General features: G+C 42.0%; 1 protein-coding gene across 1 annotated transcript in view; it reads right to left on the reverse strand.

The window, feature by feature from the left end:
* Window positions 1-23,766, reverse strand: part of CLSTN2 (calsyntenin 2) — a 625,554-nt gene that overhangs the window by 25,846 nt on the left and 575,942 nt on the right. Inside the window, exon 9 of the mRNA XM_033212488.1 lies at window positions 7,130-7,292. Within this exon, the coding sequence (XP_033068379.1) occupies window positions 7,130-7,292 (163 nt within the window). The remainder of the gene's footprint in view (window positions 1-7,129; window positions 7,293-23,766) is intronic.

Consider the following 23,766-nt stretch of genomic DNA (forward strand, 5'->3'; position numbering starts at 1 on the left):
ATGATCTGTCATCATGGCTGGCCATGGCACACTCCCAGCAGGCTTTCTCAACCCTTTCATTTTTATGAATCCACCTCTGCAGGCTTTCCAGCACATATTTATATAGCATTACAGTGAACGAAACATACAACTTAGCCATGACTACAAATGTCAGCTCTCTGGGGTTGAGAACTCAAATTCATGGAGTTGGAAGGGCTTTCATTTATCATCCAGAATGTTGTTTTGTTTTTCACGTGAAGGAACTAAGGGCCTGAGAAAGGAAGATGCTGACTTCAAAGACCTAGAGCAAATAAGCAGCAGTAGGAAACAGTGATACTGTTTCCAGATATGATTCACTGAACTTTAAACTTGATTTTAATCTCTATCATCTTCAAACCAGATGTGCCGCCATGTCAAATTGACTCTAGGACCTAAAACAATTTTTTCTTGATTTTTAATATAGACAGTGTTAGGAGACATCTTTTTAGTTACCTCTGTGTGTGCCAGAACATGGGCCACATACCTTTGTCAAAATAGCCTCAAGAATAGGTTAAAATTTAACAGACATTAATTATCAGCCTTCTATAGATCCTGAAGTTGAGGAAAGCAGAGGAGAGGATCTCTCAGAGCGGCTAGCCCTTGCCCCTTGCAAACTCTTGACCTAATAGGAAGAACTGCATTAGTAACTCCAATAAGATGTTTCACAGAGTGAGTTCTATGGCTGCATAAGATTGAGGAACTTGAATCAAAGTCAAACACATTGCTTTCCTGGAGTGCTTTTGAGAGCCTTTAATAAGTGAACATGCACTGTGACTCTCAAATATGGTGGTTTGGGAATGGCTTATCCTATTTCCCCAACTTGACCTTGGCCTCTTTGTGAAAGGGTATCCTGTAGGACTGGAGCTTCATGAAGAACTCCTTGGAAAATGCGACCTGAATGTAAGGCAGACTATGCTAGCATGTGCCTCTTTCTTCCAGCGGCAGACACACTAGGGATTCAGTATAATTTCAACGCAGACTTTATTAAGAGAAGTTTGTACTAAATTAGACCCAGCTTATTAAATGAAGGCATGCACTCCAAGCGTCTGTACTAATGCTATTGTCTGGCAGAAAAAAATGACCTAAAAATGTGCAGCCACATGATCTCAGGACCACATGAGGCTCCAATTTCCCTATACCCACGAATCATACGTTACTGAAACTCTCAGGGGTTATTTCTGCCTTCTTATCCATTTTTGATCGTTCCTATATTATTTGCTTTGGCTTCTCCCAAAAGCCACGATGAGGATTCTGCATCTGTCTCTTTACAGGCTCTAATATTTAGAAACAGCTTCTCTACATCCTGCTGCCTTATTTGTTAAGTAGAGGGTAGGATTCAGCAAGACCAGGATCCAGAGTAGAAAGTCTTCCTTATCTAAGACTAGAGGGAGGTATCATAGTAGGAGTAGGCAAGACTAGACACTCTAGGAAGGTCACAGCCCACGACACTGGAGGAGAGTCCCCTGGCAGAGACAGGGGCTGAGGCAATCACTAGAGTGGAGTCACAGGTAGAGTGGAGTCACAGGTAGCCTACCCTGAGATGAGATCACCAAGAATAGATGAGGATCAGGCAAGGAGCAGGGTGGCAGCTTTTTGAGAAAGTGCCTAGAACTGTAGTTCTTCAAACATGCTTAGCCATTTCTTTAATGGCTAACACAAAATAGGTAAAACAGAGTTGCTCTGTTCGTGGCATGGGGAGAGATGCCCTGGACCTCCCCATGCTGCAGCATCTTTAAGGCACTGGTCTGGCACAACCGGCAACCTACCTGACTCATTCCCTTGCACAGCTGGGTTATAGTACCTGGGTGATCAGGCCCAGTTTAGAGGTCCAGGATTGAGGCAGATGTGAGTATACAATTTTTACTATTTATGAATAGAACTCGAATTTTTGTTCTTAGAAATGGGACAATTAGGACATCTAAGGAAAAGGACACATTAATTTAGTCTTTTAAATGATCTTTTCCCTTGTGACCCATAGAGAAATAAGGAACCTGGTATTTGTTTAAAGCCAGGAGCAGCTGACTCAGCACTAGGTGAGCTCAGCCATGGGAGAGGGTCTGACTCCATCCTGAGAGTTCTGTGTCATCCTGGACACAGAAATCATAGCAAGGGGATGTGCATTAGCCACAGCTACGCAGAGGAAGGGGACCTCTTTTGTGATGCTAGGTTCATCCCAACTGTATAAGCCTTTCCCTACAATCAAGAGATGCCACATGCTCTAGGCCTTTCTGGTAACATTTCTTAAGTGTAAATGAAGTCTCATTTTTTTAAATTGCTAGAATAAACACTAATGGGAATGAAGTTTCAGTGATTATTTTGGTTTTCAAATTGGCTAATAGGACGAGTTGTCTAATTGGGGCTGCAGAACACTGTCCAGCCACAGTGCTAGAGCCAGTTCCCAGGAGATCCCAACAAGCAGCTGCTATCAAACCATTTTCTATTCCCATTGTTAAAGCCTCATTGGAAATTTCACAAATGGGAGCTAGTTCCCTTGCCAACCTCAAAAGCACCAGAAACACTCCCCACAACTGCAAGCCCAAAGGCAATTAGAGGTTCAGACAGAGAGCTTATACTATGTATCTAAGTGGACTTCAGAAGGTTTAGAAGCATGCAGAGATAAGAGCTGCATCATAGGCAGTTAATTTCCCAGCATCACGTCTTATTGAAAGATCTTTTGATATTTTCATCCAAGACAAAAATGTGGCTTCAAGGAGGATGTAAATATTTGTGGGAATCCAAGGTCTTTAACAAAGCAGTGTGGTGTCCCAGGGTTTGGTCTCATCTCCTTTTCCCAGATTCCATTCCTTGTGGTTCACGTACATTCCAGTGATAAGGAACCCTGAATACACACACGTACGCCAAACTTCCCTGCCGCAGCATACGGTGTTGCCTCCCTTACCTTCCTGGTAACCTGTGAGACTTTCTATAAAGCCCAATTTTAAAGATCTTAAGAATTTTTCTTCTGCTGAAATCTTCCCATGGCCCAAACCACTGCATGATCAGGTTCCTACCTACATCTCAAGCCCCATCTCCCAATACCTGTCTTCTGACTATTTCCCAGCTTAATTTACCTTCCTGACCATCAGTGAACCTGTGAGGTCAGGGTCTATACTTGAGGGTTGGTCCTGAGGAAGGAGAAAAAAGTCAGTGCATTTAAGGAGCCATGGAAAAGCCAGGGCCACAGAAGCTAGAGCATGTTATGGTCTTGCAGATTGTCTGTAGTGTTGGTCTTAGATGAGAGGCTCAGAGAGGTTGTGGAGGGGAGGACAGGGAGATGTTCTAGAATTTACACAATCATTCAAGCAAAACATGCAAGCACACTAGATGTGCCTAGCATCTAGTCCTTACAGGAATTCTGTGAGGTGAGTCTTACTCTTATTTCATTAGATTAAAAATAAAATACAAGCTCCAGGAAGTTAAGGATACTGCTGAGTCCATACAGCTATTAGATGGCAAGGCTCGGATTTGATTTGAGATCACTTTTTTTTTAACCCCAAAACTGAAACTCTTTTATTGTTCCTTGGTGGGTCACTTAGGTTTTACATAATAAAAGATTAGCAAGGAGAATGCAGCATTCTTGTGTGTTTTTAAAAATTTATTACAGGGTCGTCATGTATCTCCGGAGTTAAAGGGTTTGTAGCATTTGTATCAGTACACATTAGCTCCTGCCTTTTTCCAAACATAATTACATAAGCAAAATGACCAATTAGCAATAGAGGGCAGTGAGACACAGTGAAAAGAGCATAGGCATTGAAGGCTTGAGGTTGGGCATATTCAACTGAGTGACTTTGGGTAAACTCCTTCATCTCTGAGCCTCAGTTTCCTTATCTACAAATTGTGACAGATAATATTTTCTTTCAGAACTGTAAACACCCTATGTGTATAAAGGGCCTCCTTGCAATGCCAGCTTTTAAGGTTTCCACAAGGAAACAACAGAAGGTACTTTTCCTCACAGTTAATTGGCCAAAGCAAGTCCCACGACCACACCTAACTCTAAGGAAGATCAGTCCTAGCATGTGTCTAGAAAAAGGACCAAAAATACTTGGTGAACACCCTTGTCGTCATTCTTTCTACTACATTCTTTGAAAGTCAATGTATACTTGGGTTTCCTGTTTGAGATCATTTTTGTGGAATGGCTTTTAAGTAAACTGTAATGAGATACAATAGTAGAGCTGCTATTTATAGAGTGACAATGTCCTCTTCAGATGTGGCCTAGAAGGATACTAAGGAAGGAAACATCTTCCAGGGAATGGAATAAAGGGCCACAAATATTTCCCACCCTAAGGGAGGGGTCCTTATAACATCTGCCCCAAGGGATTTCAGAATTGCTATGGACCAAAGACTGCTGTATTTCTCCCTCTTAGTGAAAGAGTTTTCTGGTTGGTCTGCCTCATTCTACTGTTGTATGGTATTTGTGCATGTGCACATATGCAGATGCATGAATGTGTGTGTGTTGGTGGGGCGGGCATGGTGGTTGCATTGGTGGAAAGTAATTTGTCCTATTAGTATACAGGTCTCCACATCAAGTGCAGCTACATCTTGGCCTGCTGTAGGCCTCTGTACATCTCACCCTGATGAGGAGATCACTAGGAATCACTCGGAAAGCTTGGACATTGAGCCTGGAACCAGTAAGAAGTGAGAATTTGGGCATGTCCCATTTAAGGAAGGATGGGAGTATTTTCCATGTGGGAAAGAGAGCCAAACAAAATACCTGTTGACCTGGTGGACAGACTGTGGCATTCATCAATGTTAATGCAATATTTTCAATTTTTCTTCTAGATACAGTATAGATTTCAGTTTCCTGCCCTGATGTAGTTAGATGTGGCCTTCTGACTTGCTTTGTCGAATAAAAATGATTGGCATCACTTGCAAGTGGAAGCTTTAAGAGTTTGTGCATGATTTGCCGTGTTTTCTTTTCCTCTTGCTACATATCCAGCCATGCAATGTGGCTGCTCTGTCTGCTGACTGCAGGTAAGGCAGAAAAGAGCCCTCACTGATTTTCAGTAAATATGAAGTGAAAATTATTTTAGGAACTGAGAGTTGGGGCTTGTCATTGCAGTGCAACTTAGCTTATTCTTATTGATTTTAGTTCCTTATAAAATCACATTTTATTTTGTGGGGCTACTTCCCCACTCTGGGGACATGCCTCGGCCTCCCAAAGTGCTGGGATTACAGGTATGAACCACTGCGCCCGGCCGGCATATTCTTATACTATAGCCCACCTCTATCCCCAGCCCCTCAGAGTCAAAGTCACAAATCTTGGTAATTGCACACTGGGGTGACAGGGATTCAAATGTGGTTTCTGAGGGGCTCTTGAGAAGAAGCATGGTAACATGGAAGGGGACATGATTAGGGCAGTGTTTTCTTAGGGGCATTATCCAGTCTATGTTCCATAACACCCACAGGCTGGTTGGAGTGTCTGGCTGGGGCACTAAGCCACACCGGGGGGCCATTTCTCTAGCATAGTTGTGTTCAGTGTTACTGATTTCTGTGCAACCTCTGAGTCACTGCCCTGCTATACTAAATAGTTCCATGAACTCTTGCCAGGTGACATGGTCTACCTGGCAATCTGGGAAGCCTGCAACTGAAGACACTGTCATTGCCAAGCTCTACTGAAATATTTAATAAACATTTTGCTATCATGTGACACATGCGAGACATCAAGTAGGTGGGCTCAGCTCAAAAACACTTTCTCTTGCCTCATTTATACCTTATCTCCTTCCCGGGTTTGGAATCTCTAGTGCTTCCAGGCTGCACTGTATGCACTCCTTTCCATCTTCTCTTACATGGAGCTGCCCAGAACTCACTTTGTCCAACCTACAGGGGCATGTGTCTGTCCTAGTTCACTCATGGGTCAGTTGGTCTTCTGAAGGCATATTCTTTTTTTTTTTTTTTTTTTTTTTTTTGAGACGGAGTCTCGCTGTCTCCCAGGCTGGAGTGCAGTGGCGCTATCTCAGTTCACTGCAAGCTCTGCCTCCTGGGTTCACACCATTCTCCTGCCTCAGCCTCCTGAGTAGCTGGGACTACAGGGGCCTGCCACCGCTCCCAGCTAATTTTTTGTATTTTTTAGTAGAGACAGGGTTTCACCGTGTTAGCCAGGATGGTCTTGATCTCCTGACCTCGCGATCCACCCGCCTCAGCCTCCCAAAGTGCTGGGATTACACGTGTGAGCCACTGCACCTGGCCGGCATATTCTTATACTATAGCCCACCTCTATCCCCAAAGTCACAAATCTTGGTAATTTTCACAGAATCCATCAAAACAAGGTTGTGTCATATCTCAAAGTACTCATCTGCTTATTTGGGGAGCATTTTCATTTCCTTCTGCTCTCTTACTGGTACTTCAAATCATACCCAGCCCTTAAAGGAGCTGAAACAAAGACTCCAGCAGACATGAGTGAGAGACAGAAAGATCACATGCATGCTTGGAGAGCTGGGTTTCCTGATCCCAAGGAGGAGATTAGCCTGGGTTTGGGGATTAGGAGAGAGGCAACAGCACAGGAAGAGAGGAGGGGACAGACACCTTCAAGCAGGAGGGCATAAAGGGCCTCTATCCTTAGATGCCAGGGAAGGCACTGAGGGCTGAGCTGACCTTGAGAGTGGCTTTCTGTGGCCTCATGTCTTATAGACAAGCTGCGTTCCACAGCCCTGGGCAAGCCCTGGGCATTTGTGAGTTCCCAGAACAGAGGGTTTGGGACTTAAACAATTTGTGTGGGGATAAAGGGAGATCCTGGGTTCCTGATCAGCCTAGCACTCATCAGAGCTAACCAGAAATTTGAACACAAGATTCTATACTCAGTTTTTTTCTCTGTATAGCACCAGTTTGGAAATGAATAAGACTTCAAAACAATAAAATACATTAGCAACTCACAGACAACCATGAAACTGCTCATGTTGATCTAAAATCAAAATCTGGCCTTAAGCTTATTATTATACAATACGTTCAGTTTGTGGATTTATACTCATTTTTATATGTCTTGCATTTTTTTTTGTAAGGGGTAGTAATTTTTCTAGCCTATTCTCACACCACTTGCTTTTCCTTTTTCTCTACCAGTTATCTTCCAAGAACTATTCACAAACAGGTCAGAGAAAAGGGTTTCACTTAGGATTACCTTGCCAGCAAGCGCCGACTGTGAGTTGCATGGCTATGTGAGATGGATGAATGGGCCAGTCATTGGTCACCAGGTATGGTTCATATGTTGCTCCATCCATGTATAAGGTTACCACAGGAAACTCCACATTGATGACATAGTAGTGCCACTCTTTGTCACAAATCTAAGAAAATGAAAGAGAAGCAATATTTAAAATTGAATATGTAATAAAACAAACAGGCTTTTACTCTATGAAAGGAGAACAACACATTTTTGGGTCAACAATTTTTATTGCAAAGCACTCAAGGAATATAACAGTTGACATACACTGAAGTTACAGAAGCTCATCATCAAACATGATGGGGCAAACTGTAGGAAAGAGAAGCACCCAAGAATTTGATCCTCAGGCAGAGAGTGGATGATGGGGAGATTTTTCAGCCTTACCTTGGTGCACCTGGGGAGGCAGAGAGGAACAACAAGTGGGCCCTACTGGCCTGAACTCAGTGCAGGGCACCATTTCACAGCTTTTTAAACCCAAGACTCTGGTCTCAGGGCTGGGAATCTTGTGTCAAAATTGCCAGTTGGCTCTGATGATTGCTAGGCTGATCAGGAACCAAGGATCTCGCTTTATACCCACGCAAGTTGTTTAACCCCAAACCCTCTGTTCTGAGAACCCACAAGTGCCCAGGGCTACAGAAGGCAGCTTAGTGGATTGGTAAAGATGCTGGGGGGCTGGAACAGAGTCAAGATTCTTAACCTCAAGGGACTGAACGCATACAGCATGAGACGAGATAGAAACCAAGATGGGCATGTCTTAGAAAGGGAGATGGGAGGCATGAAAGGTGGCAAGACTAGAGAACAATGCCACCGCCTGTCCCATCCCTAAGCAAGTGCCTTGGGAGTCATGCTGGACTCTCCTTCACACTCCCTCTAATCCCTCCCACACCCTGTGAAGGCCACCTCTGAAATGTCTCTCATCTCCATCCTCTTGTCTCCATCAACTCTGCCATCTGTGGCAGAGGAGACAGATGAGTTCTGAATGAAGGTTACCCCAAGGTGAGGGCATCAAAGCCCTCCCTACAATTCCAGGCTGGATTAAATGTGCTGTTTCCCATGAATAGATAACACCAACAGGGATGCTAAATAATCTTTCTCCTTTCATTTTGAAATAAGGTTTTTTTCCTTAATGTTCTTTTTATATTGTCCTGTCTCATGTCTCAGAAAATTGCTCCTTTTGAAGTCCATTAGTCTGATAAAGTCTGATTAATATTTTAGGGGACTTTGGAAGGTAAGCAGGAGGGGTCCAGGCAGATCTCTGAAGTTCTGTTACAGTCAGTGAGAGGTCCCGACCCGGTTTCCACTCCCCTCATGCTCCATGTCCTGGACCAAACCCTCGGCTGGGTGCAGGGCTCTCAAGCTAGGCCTGTTATTGGGGTGACCCCAAGACATGCAGGTGGCACACAGGCAGACCTGAACACAGAGGGCAGGACTGATAGACTAGTAGAAAACTACATATTTGAATCAAGCACCCAACCCAAAGAGGTAGGAGCACCCTGGGCTTGGGGATTGCAATCAAGGATAGCCAAGCAACAGAGGTAACCTGGAATATGGTTTACATCCTGAGGATATTCCCAGAGGTATCCGGAAACCTCCGGTCAGGCCCAGGGCAGGGAGGAAGTGGGTGACAGTGAGGTAACCCTGACCATACCCCATGCCCTGTGGAATGTAGGCAGAGCGCTGAGAACCAACCAGACAGCACTCGGGGGCTCCTCCATCCTGGCCTCCGTCACCGCTCTCACAGTGACCATCCTCTCTGTGTGACTGGCATGTTGAATTCATGTGCTTTAGCTGGCTCCACAGCAATCCTCATCTGCTGAAGCTGGATGGAGCATAATCCTCTGGCATTATTTCATTTATAACACTTAGCATTTTTGTAGGACAACACAAAAAATGGCAAAGAAGTAATTCTATAACTCAACAGTGGCAGCATCCCCTCTCAACATTACAATTTTTTTCCTAGGTGTTTTTTCTCTAGTTCTTCCAAGGCGTGCTGCATTGAACAACAGCCCCCATGATGCCCAGCATAAAAACAGTGATTCTCAAACTATAATAACTTTTCAACCTTACTGAAAAATAGAACTTTTCTACTTGTAGCATTCCTATAAACATCCTGTGAAACAACAGCTGGGAAAGGTCTATTTGGATCACATTGCATAAGAATTTGAGAGTTTGCATGTTTCATTTAGCATCAGCACTAAGATGCCTTTACAAATTTCATTTTAAGTAGCTGTGTAATATGGCTATACTATACTTAATTATTTCCAGATATGTAACAGTTATTATAAATGGTACTGTAATGAATTTCTTGTGTACAAATATTTGTTTGCATTTCTGATTATATCCTTAGGAAAGATTCCTGGAAATGGAATTACTGGATCAAAGGCTGGAGGTATTTTGAAGACTCTTGATACATATTATCAATTTTTTTTCTGCAAAGATTATGCCTATTTATACTCCTACTCACAGTGGGTAAGAGAGCATATGCATTGTACCCTTGCCACACTGAGTACTAGAAAAAAAAATCAAAATCCTGTTAATGTAAAAGGGACACATTTTATCTCATTTTAATATGGATAACAAAAGATGGCAAGATTTATATTCTCCAGGATCAACAGGGAGAGCATCATTGGTGTGAAGAACAGCCTCAGCCAAGAGTCAGAGGTAGGAATGCCTGGGAGTTGCCCCAGTGAGCTCCTAATTGGGCGTCTAAACAATCTTTTAGCTCATACAAGGCTTATGCCTGCAGAGTTTTTCCACCAAGTAATCTAAGACAGCAGCTAAAGGAAATGCCTAATTAGGGTTTTATAAATGTGGATCTATGATCAGGAAGAGACCCACATTGACTCTCTGCTAGAACTGCAGGGACAAACTGTAATTGAAAAATGATCAAGCCAGGAGGCAGCTAAAATAAAGGTGTCAATGCATAGTTCAACCAAGAAAGAAGAAAATTCAGCAAAGTGACCTTTCCTTGTGGGAGAGAAGAACTTTAATTCCCGACTGTTCATGAATCACTGGTGTGCCCAGCCGCACCAAGCGTGTCCAAGCTCCAAGAATGTCTGACACCATCCCTCGGAATGATGCCTAAGGCCTTGCCTAGACCAAAGACACATGAATCTCTGGACACCTGCAGATGTGCTCTCAAGGCAGGCAGCTGCAGCTTACCTGGTAAGTGACTCAGAGACCAGAGACCCAGGGATACACGTTCAGGAACAGTAGCAGGGACGATGCCAAAGGAGGTCTGAGTTAGGAGTATGCTGGAATTTCAGTGTGAGTCAGGGGCCAGGGAAGCCTCCCATGAGATGAGGAGGAGAAAATCGGGTGAGAGGTTCTCCATGTAGTTGCTGGCTGGTTGATCCAAGTGTTATACGAGTGGCCGGGTTGGAAGTTCTGACTTGGTTTCCCCAGGAAATCAGGTATTTTTGAATGCAGCTATTCAACATGAGATACATTCACCTACCAACTACTATCTGTCAACTATTATGTCTACTAGGTACTGCAAGAGATACAGAGGTTATGAGATATGTCCTTTGGTTTCAAGATTTTCAATCTAATGAAGGGGGTGTATCAAGTACACAAAATCTTCAAATGTAATGAAACTTGAGATAAGTGTTGTAGACCAGGTACAAGGCACTGTGAGGTCCCAGGGAATGGAGAGATTCTTTCCAGCTTGGAGAAGGTGGAATTTAGGGTGGATATTGAAGAACTGTTAATATTTCATTACGAATAGTTGGCAAGTAATAAATTCTAAGGCAGTGAAGCAGAAACCTCTTATTCCTCTATTCATTCATCTCTTTTTTATTGTCAGAGGTACTAGATTTGGGGGCATATAAAGATACACACATTCACTCATTTGTTAACTCCTACAGACATTTACTAAATGTGCATCCTACTTTGCGAACAAAAAAAGCACCTGCCTTTATGGAGCTTATAGTCCGGTCATGGAATTGACAAAAAGGCTTATAACAGATCGGGATTCGTATCCAGCACAGATTTGTGCAAGGTGCCATGTTAACTCTGTTGAGGTTGATGGGGATGACAGAGTTTGGGGGTGTCAGGCTGCATTTGGGAAAGGTGAAGAGTGTGCAATAAGGCTGCAAGGAGAGATCTGAAACTGAGCACTTGGGTTGCTTTTATTCTGTAGGCAATGGGAGATCTGGAGGCTTCCAGGTGGGAGAAGGGGGTGACAGTCATAAAAACAATCAATCAATCTTGGAACACGCTTTTCAATATTGAAGCAGCTTTTCATATTCCTCCTTATACTGTCTTAGGCAGTATTAGAAAATTAATGAGAAAGAAATGACATCATTTTTCAAGATAACTTCAACTTTTATTTTAGATTGAGGGGTACATATGCAGATTGTTACATGGGTATATTGTGTGACTCTGAGGTTTGAGGTCCAAATGATCCTATCACACAGGTAATACCCAAGCATAATAACCAATAGGTGGTTTTTCAAACCATTCCCCTCTCTTTCCCTCCCCCATCTATTAGTCCCAGTGTCTATCATTCTTATATTTATGTCTATGAGTATTCAATGTTTAGCTTCCACTTATAAGTGAAAAAATGTGGTATTTGGTTTTCTTTTTTTGTGTTAATTTGATTAGAATAATGGCCTTTGGCTCCATCTATGTTGCTGCAAAGGACATGATTATGGCTGCATAGTATTCCATGGTGTATATGTACCACATTTTCTTGATTCAGTCCATTGTTGATGGGCACCTAGGTTGGTCCTGTGTCTTTGCTATTGTGAACAGTGCTGCTGTGAACATACAAATGCATGTGTCTTTTTGGTAAAACAATTTGTTTTCTTCTGAATATATACCCAGTAATGGGATTGCTGGATCAAATTTTAGTTCTAAGTTCCTTGAGAAATTTCCAAGCTGCCTTCTATAGTGGCTGAACTAGTTTGCATTCCCACCAACAGTATATTCCTTTCTCTCCATAGCCTGGCCAGCATCTGTTATTTGTGGCTTTTTAATAATTGCCATTCTGACTGGTATGAGATGATATCTCTTTGTGGTTTTGATTTGAATTTTTCTGACGATTAATGATGTGCATTGTTTTCATATTTTTGTTGGCCACTTTTACATCTGCCTTTGAGAAGTATTTGTTCATATCCTTTGCCCATTTTTAAATGAGATTATTTGTTTTTGCTTGTTGATTTATGTTCCTTGTAGATTCTGGATATTAGAATTTTGTTAGATGCATAGTTTATGAATATTTTCTCTCATCCTGTAGGCTGTTTACTCTGTTGATAAATTCTTTTGCTGTGAAGAAGCCCTTTACTTTAGCTCCCACTTGTCAATTTCTGTTTTTCTTGCAATTGCTTTTAGAGGCTTAGCCATAAATTCTTTGCCAAAGCTGATGTTGAGAAGGGTAGTTCCTAGGTTTTCTTCTAGGATTTTTATAATTGGGGTTTTACATTTAAATTTTTAATCCATTTTGAGTTAATTTTTGTATATGATGAGAGGTAGGAGTCCAGCTTCATTCTGTTCCATATGGCTAGCCCATTATCCCAACGCCATTCATTGAATAGACGGTCCTTATTCCATTGCTTATTTTTGTCTATTTTGCTGAAGATCAGATGGCTGTAGATGTGCAGATTTATTTCTGGGTTCTCTATTCGGTTCCATTGGTCTATGTGTCTGTTTTTGCACCAGTATCATGCCGTTTTTGTTACAGTTGCCTTACGTTATAATTTGAAGTCGAGTAGTGTGATGCCTCCAGGTTTTTGGTTTTCATTTCTTTCTTTCTTTTTATGCTCAGTATTGCTGTGGTTATTTGTTTTTGTTGTTTGTCTGTTTCATATAAATTTATGAGTAGATTTTTCTAATTCTGTGAAAAATGACATTGGTATTTTGATAGGGATAACATTTAATGTATAAATTGCTTTGGGCAGTGTATAAAATGGCCATTTTAATGATATTGATTCTTCCAATCCTTAAGCATGAAATGTTTTCCCATTTCTTTGTGTCATCTCTGATTTGTTTCAGCAGTGTTTTGTAGTTTTCTTTGCAGAGATCTTTTACCTCCTTGGTTAGATGAATTCTCAGGTATTTCATTTATTTTGTGGCTATTGTAGATGGGATTATGTTCCTGATTTGGTTCTCAGCTAGAACATTATTGGTGTATAGAAATGTTACTAATTTTGTATGCTGAAACTTTATCAGTTCCAGGAGACTTTTGGCAGTCTTTAGGGTTTTCTAAGTAAGGAATCATATCATTGAAAAAGAGAGATGGTTTGACTTATTCTTTTTCTGTTTGGATGCATTTTATTTCTTTCTCTTGCCTAATTGCTCTGACTAGGACTTCCAGTACTATGTTGAAAAGGAGTGGTGAGAATAGGTGTCCTTGTCTTGTTCTAGTGCTCAAGGGGAATGGTTCTTCTTGGGCTTTTCTCCATTTAGTATAATGTTGGCTGTGGGTTTGTCATACATGGCCCTTAATATTTTGAGATATGTTCCTTTGATGCCTCGTCTGTTGAGGGTTTTTATCATGAAGGGATGCTGGATTTTACCAAAGGCTTTTTCTGCATCTATTAAGATAATTGTGTGGTTTTTGATTCTGTTCACATGGTGAATCACATTTATAGATTTGCATGTGTTGAATCAACCTTGCATCCCAGGAATAAAACCTTGGCTGTGGTGAATTAACTTTGTGATGTGCTGCTGTATTCAGTTTGCTAGTATTTCATTGGGGATTTTTACATCTGTGTTCATCATGGATATTGGCTTGAAGTTTTCTTTTTATGTTGTGTCTCTGCCAAATTTTTGTATCAGAATGATGCTAGTTTCATAGAATGAGCTAGGAAGGAGCTCCTGCTCTTCAATTTTTTGGAATCGTTTCAGTAGGATTGGTATCAGTTCTTTCTTTGCAGATCTGATAATGGGTTGTGAATCCATCTGGTCTAGGGCTCTTTTTGGTTAGTAGGTTTTTAAAATTTTGTAATTCATTATTTGTTCAGGTTTTCACGTGCTTCCTACTTCAATCTTTGGAGATTGTGTGTTACCAAGAATTTATCCACTTTCTCTAGATTTCCTAGTTTGTATACATAGAGGTTTTCATAATGGTCTCTGAGGATCTTTTGCTTTTTGTGGGATTGATTGTAATGTCATCTTTGTCATTTCCAATTGTGTCTGTTGAGATCTTCTCTTTTTATTTGTTAATCTAGCTAGCTCTGTATCAATCTTGTTTATTCTTTTGAAAAAGCAACTCTTGGTTTTACTGATCTTTTGTATGGATTTTGTTCAGTTCTCCTCTGATGTTAGTTATTTCTTCTGCTATCTTTGGGGTTGGATTGTTCTTTCTCTCCCCTTCTTCCTCTAGGTGTTATGTTAGATTGTTAAATTGAAATCTTTCTAACCTCTTAATGAAGGCATTTTAGTGTTATACACTTTCCTCTTAGCTGCATCCCAAAGATTTTGGTAAGTTGTGTCTCCATTTTCAATAATTTCAAAGAATTTTTTGATTTCTGCCTTAATTTTGTTGTTCACCCAAGGGTTATTCAGGAGCAAGTTGTTTAACTTCCATGTTTTCATACAGTTTTGAGGGATCTTGGTATTGATTTCTATTTTTGCTGCATTGCAGTCTTGAGAGTGTGCTTAGTATGGTTTTGATTTGCTTTATGACTGAGAATGTGATCGATCTTAGTATATGTTCCATGTGCAGATAAGAAGAATGTATGTTCTGTGGTCGTTGGGTGGAGTAGTCTGTAGATGTCTCTTAGGTCCAGTTGGTCAATGCCCGAATTTTATTGTTTGTTTTCTGCCTCAATGATCTGTCTAACACTGTCAGTGAGCTGTTGAAGTCCCTCACTATTAACTATTATTGTGTGGCTGAAATGACATGATATCTTAACTCAAGGAACACACACACCACTGTGGGCTTCCACATGCAGCCTCTTGTATTATCACTTCACACATAACCAATGTCATACTCACTTCCAAATCAGGATCTTGAGCAGAGAACCATCTTCTAAATGGTGTACTTGCATGTCAGAGTACCTCCAAATGGCCCTACTTGGATGTTCTACAGGTACTTCAAACACATTGTCTCCAAGTTTGAGCTCAATGTCTCCCATGCTACAGCCTAGCCTGCTCCCTCTCCTGTGATCCCTGGCTTCAGTAAACACTCCCTCATGCAATCTGTCATCCAAGCCAGAATACTACCATTGCTTTTGCATTCCCCCACTCTTTGTCCACTTCCTTTACTGCATGGTTCTGATAATGCTTTTGTCTTGCCTATTCTCCCCTCATTCCTGATCTGAGCTTACAATACTCACTAGAGAGGGGAAAGAGATGGATGGAGGGGTGACTGACTGAGAAAGTGAGTCTGAGACAAGTTATTGCAAGATAGAAAGGACTTGAACAGGGGAAGAGGACCATTTGTAGCCGGAGAATAGTGAGAGGGCTTTGATGTGAGTGTGGTTGAAGAGAGTGAGCAGTCTGCTAAGTGACCAGCTGCCCTGGGGTTTGAGGAACCACAGAATGAGACAGACGGGATAGCGAAAGGGGTTGCTACAGGCCAAGTCTTTGGGTAATGAGTTAGGTATCACAGCTGCCTCATGAATTTCTAGGGAATCATGTTCTGACTTTGGGAAAATAACAGAACCCTTCTAATCCTTGGGAGCCTCATCTGTGAAGTGAGGATAATAATAGTATCTATGCGTAGGTTTGTTGTGTGAACTGAGCTAAGTAAGGCGTATACAATTTTTAGCACATATTTTCAGCCTGATTGAATAGGGGACTGCTTTCCTTTTCCAAATAAATTGAGATGCTGGATATAATATAACATTAACAACCAAAGAAAACAAAAATAAAAAAGCTGGAAAGAGAACTCTTCAGGAATCAAAAACAAGGAAAGCATAGCTGCACCGGGGAGTTGAAACTGAGTGGCTGCTGAGGAGCTGTGGCCTACCGCCTCAACTGGAGTTTTAAAGTCCATGAGGAGCAAGAATGGGGACCTAAGCTCTCTACACACAAAAAAACTTGAGCTGAGATGTCTGCATAAAACCTGAAGCTTCAAAGGACTGTCTGAATTCGGGTCCCAGAATAAACACTGCCACTGCCCTAGGGATGCAGGGAGGAAGCCAGCCAACCACTTTGGAATAAGTCACCTCTGAGAAGTTAGACGCCCAGGTCTGCTCTGTGCACGGGCATCAAGTCCAAATGCACACAGTTCACATGCTGTGGAAATCCTCCACTCAGAAACAAACTTAAAAATGCATCCTTGAAGTCTTTAGGGCACTGAGCAAAGACAAACTCAAAACCTCTCAATAGAGATGTATTTACAGCTTAGGGCATGTGTTAGGCAATTCCTACTAGAGATAAGCTCAGAGTAAAAGATTACAAAACAAAGAAGAAACAATTCTTTGCCTGTCTGAGAAACAGCAAACACAACAAATGATTAAATGCACATAACAGGAACCACAGGAGCAGTTTGAAAGGGAACGGGGAAAGCAGGTTTGAAAAAGAGTTGAATAAAAATTTCAGAAAGGAAATTTAAATAAATCAATAAGTTAACTATAAATGAGAAAGTTGAGAACAAAATTAGTGAATTTGAGTATAGATGAGATTGTATGACAAAATGATAAATTCCAACAAATATCCTTGAAAGATGTGTGGCTGGAGGTGAGACTGGGCTGTAGTGGACTAGCATGCTACAGTAAGGAGTGTGTTACCTTATTTTAATGCCTTGCATTCTAGAAAGCCATTCTTTACTCCAACGGCCTTATTGTGTTAAGTTTAGATGACAATGGACAGAACTACAAAAGCCCCTGCTCCAAAGGACATATTTGTAGGGTCAACTTCATTTCATAAAATGGAGAGCTGTTTACCAGGAGGATTGGAACCATGCAAACCAGATTCTCTTAAGACTTGCAAGGCCATATGGCCTCAGGCCACTAATTTAAACATTAGAAAAAAGAGGCTGGACCTGGGGCCAACATGGCCAATTAAAAGCAGCTGCGGTCTGTGGCCCTCAGAGAAAGGAATGAAAGTGATGCCTGAATTCAGCACCTTCAACTGAAATATCCAGACTCTCACACTGGGACTGACTAGGCAAACAGCCCGACCTGTAGAGAATGAAGAAAAGCAGGGTGGGGCGACAGCCACCTGGGAACAGCATGGAGCCAAGGGAAGCAGTGAGTGATCCCACTCAGGAAACCATGCTTCTCCCACAGATTTTTGCAACCTGCAGATCAGGAGATCCCTTCGTTAGCCCATGCCACCAGAGCCTCGGGTCTGACTCACAGAGATGTGTGGAGTCCTGGCAGAGTAGCCACTCAGGCACACACAGAGACCCAGGAATTTTGCATACTCTGGCCCTGGGATTCCCAGTGTGGTGGAATATCGATCCCTACATACCCCTAGGAAGTAGGCTGTATCCAGGGAGCCAAGCAGTGTCATTTTGCGGGCCCCACTTCAACGGCACCTCACAAGTTAAGACCCACTGGCTTGGAATTCCAGCCAGCCAAAAGTGACAGCTGGAATCTGCATGAGAAGGACCAAGTTCCTGAGGAGAGGAGTGACTGTCATCTCTGGTTCAGTCAATTCAGCTGTTATAGCCTGCTGGCTCTGGAGAGTCCAAGGGTCTGGACAAGGAAGGGTCCCCCACAATGCAGCACAGCTGCACTACTAAAAATCAGCCAGATTTCTTATTTAAGCAGGTCTCTAATCCTGTTCCTCCTGACTGGGTGAGGCCCCCCAACAAGGGTCTCCAGCCACCTCCTATAGGTGCAATTCTGGCTGGCAACAGGTCACTAAACCCCAAGATGGAGCTTCCAGAGGCAGGAGCAGGCTGCCATCTCTGCTGTTTCTCAGCCTTCACTGGTGATACGTCCAGGTACAGGAAAAACTGAGGCAACTAGGGTCTGGAGCAGAACCCCAGTAAACTGCAGCAGCCCTATGGAAGAGTAGCCTGACTGTTAAAACAAAAACAAACAGAAAATAACGACATCAACAAAAACCCCATTCAAAGGTCAGCAACCTTAAAGATCGAAGGTAGAAAAGCCCATAAAGATTGAGAAAGAATAAATGCAAAAATGCTGAAAACTCAAAAAGTCAGAGTGCCTTATCTCCTTCAAATGACCACAACACCTCTCCCCCGCAAGGGCACAGAACTGGGTTGAGGCTTGGCTGAACTGATAGAAGTAGGCGTCAGAGGTGAGTAATAATGAACTTTGCTGAGCTAAAGGAGCATGTTGTAACTCAATGCAAAGAAGCTAAAAATCATGATAAAACAATACAGGAGCTGATAGCCAGTTTAGAGAAGAACACAACATGAGACATTCACAATGCAATCATGAGTATCAATAACAGAATAGACCAAGTTGGAAGAAAGAATCTCAGTGCTTGAAGACTATTTTTCTGAAATAAGACAGGCAGACAAGAATAAGAAAAAAAAAAAAGAATGAAAAGGAATGAATGACATCTCCAAAAAGTATGAGATTATGTAAAGAGACAGAACCTATGATTGATTGGGGGACCTGAAAGGGGTGGGGAGAATGGAACCAAGTTGGAAAACGTACTTGATGATATCATCCACAACTTCCTGAACCTTAGCAAGATAGGTCAACATTCAAATTCAGGAACTGCAGAGAACCCCAGTATGATACTGATACTCCATGAGATCAACCCAAGACACACAATCATCAGACTCTTGATATGGTTTGGCTGTGTCCCCACCCAAAATCTCATCATGAATTATAATCCCAATAATCCCCACATGTCAAGGGTGGGACCAGGTGGAGGTAATTGGATCCGGGGCTATTTCTCCCATGCTCTTCTTGTGATAGTGGGTGAGTCTCATGAGATCTGATAGTTTTAGAAGCATCTGGCATTTCCCCTGCTTGCACTGACTCTGCCCTGTGAAGAAGGTGCCTGTTTATCCTTTGCCTTCCACCATGATTGATTATAAGTTTCCTGAGGGCTCCCCAGAAATATGGAACTGTAAGTCAACTAAATCTCTCTCTTTCCTTTATAACTTAGCCAGTCTCGGGCAGTTCATTATAGTAGCATGAGAAAAGACTAATATAATTCTCCGAGGTCCAAATGAAAGAAAAAAGAAAATGTTAACAGCAGTCAGAGAGAAAGGCCAGGTCACCTACAAAGGGAAACCCATCAGACTAACAGTGGTCCTCTCAGCAGAAACCCTACAAGCCAGAAGAGACTGGGGGACAATATTCAACATTCTTCAAGAATCTCCAACCCAGAATTTCAGAACCAGCAAAAGTTAGCTTCATAAGTGAAAGAGAAATAAGATCCTTTTCAGGCAAGCAAATGCTGAGGGAATTTGTTACCACCAGGCCAGCCTTGCAAGAGCTCTTGAAGGAAGCACTAAATATCAAAAGAAAAAACCATTACCAGCCACTACAAAAACACCGAAGTACACAAACCAGTGACACTATAAAGCAACCACATAAACAAGTCTGCAAAATAACCAACTAGCATCATGAGGATAGGATAAAATTCATACACAATACTAACCTTAAATGTAAATGAGCTAAATGTTCCAATTTAAAGACACAGAATGGCAAGCTAGATAAAGAGCCAAGACCTATCAGTATGTTGTCTTCCCAAGACCCATCTCACGTGCAAAGACACACATAGGCTCAAAACAAAGGAATGGAGTAAAATTTACCAAGAAAATGGAAAACAGAAAAAAGCAGGGGTCACAATTCTAGTTTAAACCAATAAAGACCAAAAAAGACAAGGGCATTACATACTGGTAAAGGGTTCAATTTAACAAGAAGAGCTAACTATCCTAAATATATATGCACTCAATACAGGAGCATCATATTCATAAAGCAAGTTCTTAGAGACTACAAAGAGACTTAGACTCCCACAATATAATAGCGAGAGATTTTAACAAACCACTGACAATATTAGATCATCGAGACAGAAAATTAACAAAGATACTCAGGACCTGAACTCCACTCTGGATCAAGTGGACCTAATAGCTATCTACAGAACTCTCCACCTCAAGAATATGCATTCTTCTCATTGCCACATGGCACTGTCTCTAAAATTGATCACATGATTGAAGTGAAACACTCCTCAGCAAATGCAAAAGAACTGAAATCATAGCAAACAGTCTCTCAGACCACAGTGCAATTAAATTAGAACACAAGATTTAAAAATTCACTCAAAACCACATAACTACATGGAAATTATACAAACTGCTCCTGAATGACTCCTGGGTAAATAATGAAGTAAAGGCAGAAATCAAGAAGTTTTTTGAAACTAATGAGAACAAAGAGACAATGTGCCAGACTCTCTGGGATGCAGCTAAAGCAGTGTTAAGAGTGAAATTTATAGCAATAAATGCCCACATCAAAAAACTAGAAAGATATCAAGTTAAACTAACATCACAACTAGAAGAACCACCAGCAGACAAACTCCAAAGCTAGCAGAAGACAAGAAATAAAGATCAGGACTCAGAATAAAAATTACAGATAGGAGGCAGGACTAACTTGCAGCTCCCACTTGGATGGACAGAGCAACATGTGGAGGCTCACATCATGAACTTTTGCTCCAAGAACTACCCACAGGAACATACCAGGAAAGCCGAGACAATCTATAGACCCTTTGAAGGAAGTGGATTGCTGCTGCAGGCCCCTGGAAACAGCTGAAAAACTGTGAGTTCCCAAAGTGTGAAAGTGTGAAAAGGAATCATCTGCTCCTGAACTCACACCCTTACTGGGGAACCTGATGGTCCAGATCACCAGAGAAGGATTTGACCTTCCCTGGAGCTGAGACAAATTTAGAGAGCCAAGTGGAAAACAGGAGTAGGAGAAGTAGGAGGAAGAGCCCTGTGGGCTCTCTCAGTTCCCAGGGAAGCCATTTCTGACTTTGTCTCACAGGGGGTTCCTGGGGAGGGCTGCCAGAGGAAATGGGAATAGACCATATGAAGAAGGAAACTTCCAGCTGAACTTTGTAACAATTTCAAAGGAATGCAAAGTTTCCTGGACAGAACCTGGGGGTGGGAGTGAATGAGGAGTGCAGACACAGCACAGAAGCTGCTGCAAGTGGGAAGGCATAAATCCTGAAAGCCCTGCTTACTTTCTCAGTTGGCAGGTCAGTAGCCTGGGGCTAGTTCTCGGCCCAGCTTACCCGTTGCCTGGAAATAAACTCGGTGCTGTTAGATAAGGATGGGGGAAGTGAGACTGGTCTTTTGGGCTACATGGAAGCTGGGTGAGGACTGTAAGTGTGGCTTTTCCCTGCTTCCCTGGTGACCTGCATGACATAGCAGAGACAACCATAATTCCCCTGGGAACAACCCCATTGACCTGAGAACCACAGCTCCATTCCTCAAAGCAGCCACAGCAAGCCCCACCCAATGGAGAGTCTGCACTCAGACACACCGAATCCTGCCACCACCTGATGGTCTTTCTCTACCTGCCCTGGTAGCCAAAGACAAAGGACATAATCTCTTGGGAGCGCTATGGCCTCACCCACCACCTGATCCTCCCTATTCTACCACCACAGCTGATGCTCTCTTGAAAGTGCCACCTCCTGGCTAGAAGTCAACCAACTCAAAACTAGTACAATAAACAAAACCACAATCAAAGACCCTAACAGAGTCCACTTCATTCCCCTCCCACCTCCATCAGAGCAGGTACTGGTATCCATGGCTGAGAGAACTGAAGATGGTTCACATCACAGGACTCTTTGTAGACACTCCCCAGTACCAGCCTGGAGCCCAGTAGTTCTGCTGGGTGGCTAGATCCAGGAGAAAAATAACAATCGCTGCAGTTTGGTTCGCAGGAAGCCACATCCCTAGGGAAAAGGGAAAGTTCCACATCAAGGGAGCACCCCTTGGGACAAAAAAATCTGACCAGCAGCCCATGAGTCGCAAATCCTCCCTCTGACATAGTCTATCCAAATGAGAATAAACCAGAAAAACAATTCTGGTAACATAAAACAAGGTTCTTTACCACCTCCAAAGTATCACACCAGCTCACCAGCAATGGATGCAAACCAAGAATAAATATCTGAATTGCCAGAAAAATAATTCAGAAAGTTAACTATTAAGCTAATCAAGGAGGCACCAGAGAAAAGTGAAGTCCAATTTAACGAATACAACATATGAAAGGAAAAATCTTCAGTAAAATAGATAGCATAAGTAAAAAGCAATCACAATTTCTGGAAAGGAGGGACACACTTAGAGAAATGCAAAATACACTGGAAAGTCTCAGCAACAGAATGGAACAAGTGGAAGAAAGAACTTCAGGGATTGAAGACAAGGCTTTTGAATTAACTCACTGCAACAAAGAAGAAAGAATTTTTTAAAAAAATGAACAAAATATCCAAGAAGTTATGTTAAATGACAAAACCTAAGATTAATCGATGTTCTCGAGGAAGAAGAGAAATCTTAAAGTTTGGAAAATATATTTGAAGGAATAATTGAGAAAAACTTCCATGGCTTTGCTAGAGATCTAGACATCCAAATACAAAAACCTCGAAGAACAGCTTGGAAATTTATCACAAAATGATCATTGCCTAGGCACATAGTTATCAGGTTATCTAAAGCCAAGACAAAGAAAATAATCTTAAGAGCTGTGAGGCAAAAGCATCAGGTAGCCTATAAAGAAAAACCTATCAAATTAACAGATTTCTCACCAGAAACCCTACAAGCTGGAAGGGATTGGAGCCCTATCTGTAGCCTCCTTAAACAAAATAATTGTCAGTCAAGAATACTGTATCCAGCAAAACTAAGCTTCATAAATGAAGGAAAGATACAGCCTTTTTCAGAACCCCCCCCACCAAAAAAACATTCTGAAAGAATTCACTACTACCAATCCAGCACTATAAGAACTGCTAAAAAGAGCTCTAAATGTTGAAACATATTTTCCAAATACACTAAAATAGAACATCTTTAAAGCATAAATCTCACAGGATCTATAAAACAAAAAACTATGAAAAAAGCAAGGTATTCAGGCAACAAATGACAGAATGAATAGAATAGTATCTCACATATCAATACTGACATTGAATGTAAATAGCTTAAATGCTCCACTCAAAAAATACAGAATGGCAGAATGGATAAAAACTCACTAACCAAGTAGCTGCTGTCTTTAAGGAACTCACATAACACATAAGGACTCAACATAACTTAAGGTAAAGTGGTGGAAAAATATATACCATGCAAATGGTCATAATCAGGGAGCAGAAGTAGCTATTCTTTTTTTTTTTTTTTTTTGAGACGGAGTCTCGCTCTGTCGCCCGGGCTGGAGTGCAGTGGCCGGATCTCAGCTCACCGCAAGCTCCGCCTCCTGGGTTTATGCCATTCTCCTGCCTCAGCCTCCCGAGTAGCTGGGACTACAGGCGCCTGCCACCTCGCCTAGCTAGTTTTTTGTATTTTTTAGTAGAGACGGGGTTTTACCATGTTAGCCAGGATGGTCTCGATCTCCTGACCTCGTGATCCACCCATCTAGGCCTCCCAAAGTGCTGGGATTACAGGCTTGAGCCACTGCGCCCAGCCAGAAGTAGCTATTCTTATATCAGACAAAACAAACTTTACAGCAACAGAGTTAAAAAAGACAAACAGGAACATTATATAATGATAAAAGTACTTGTCCAACAAGAAAATATCACTA

The sequence above is a fragment of the Trachypithecus francoisi genome, unplaced genomic scaffold (assembly GCF_009764315.1).
Source record: "Trachypithecus francoisi isolate TF-2019V2 unplaced genomic scaffold, Tfra_2.0 Lachesis_group0, whole genome shotgun sequence".
In the NCBI taxonomy this organism is placed as follows: domain Eukaryota; kingdom Metazoa; phylum Chordata; class Mammalia; order Primates; family Cercopithecidae; genus Trachypithecus; species Trachypithecus francoisi.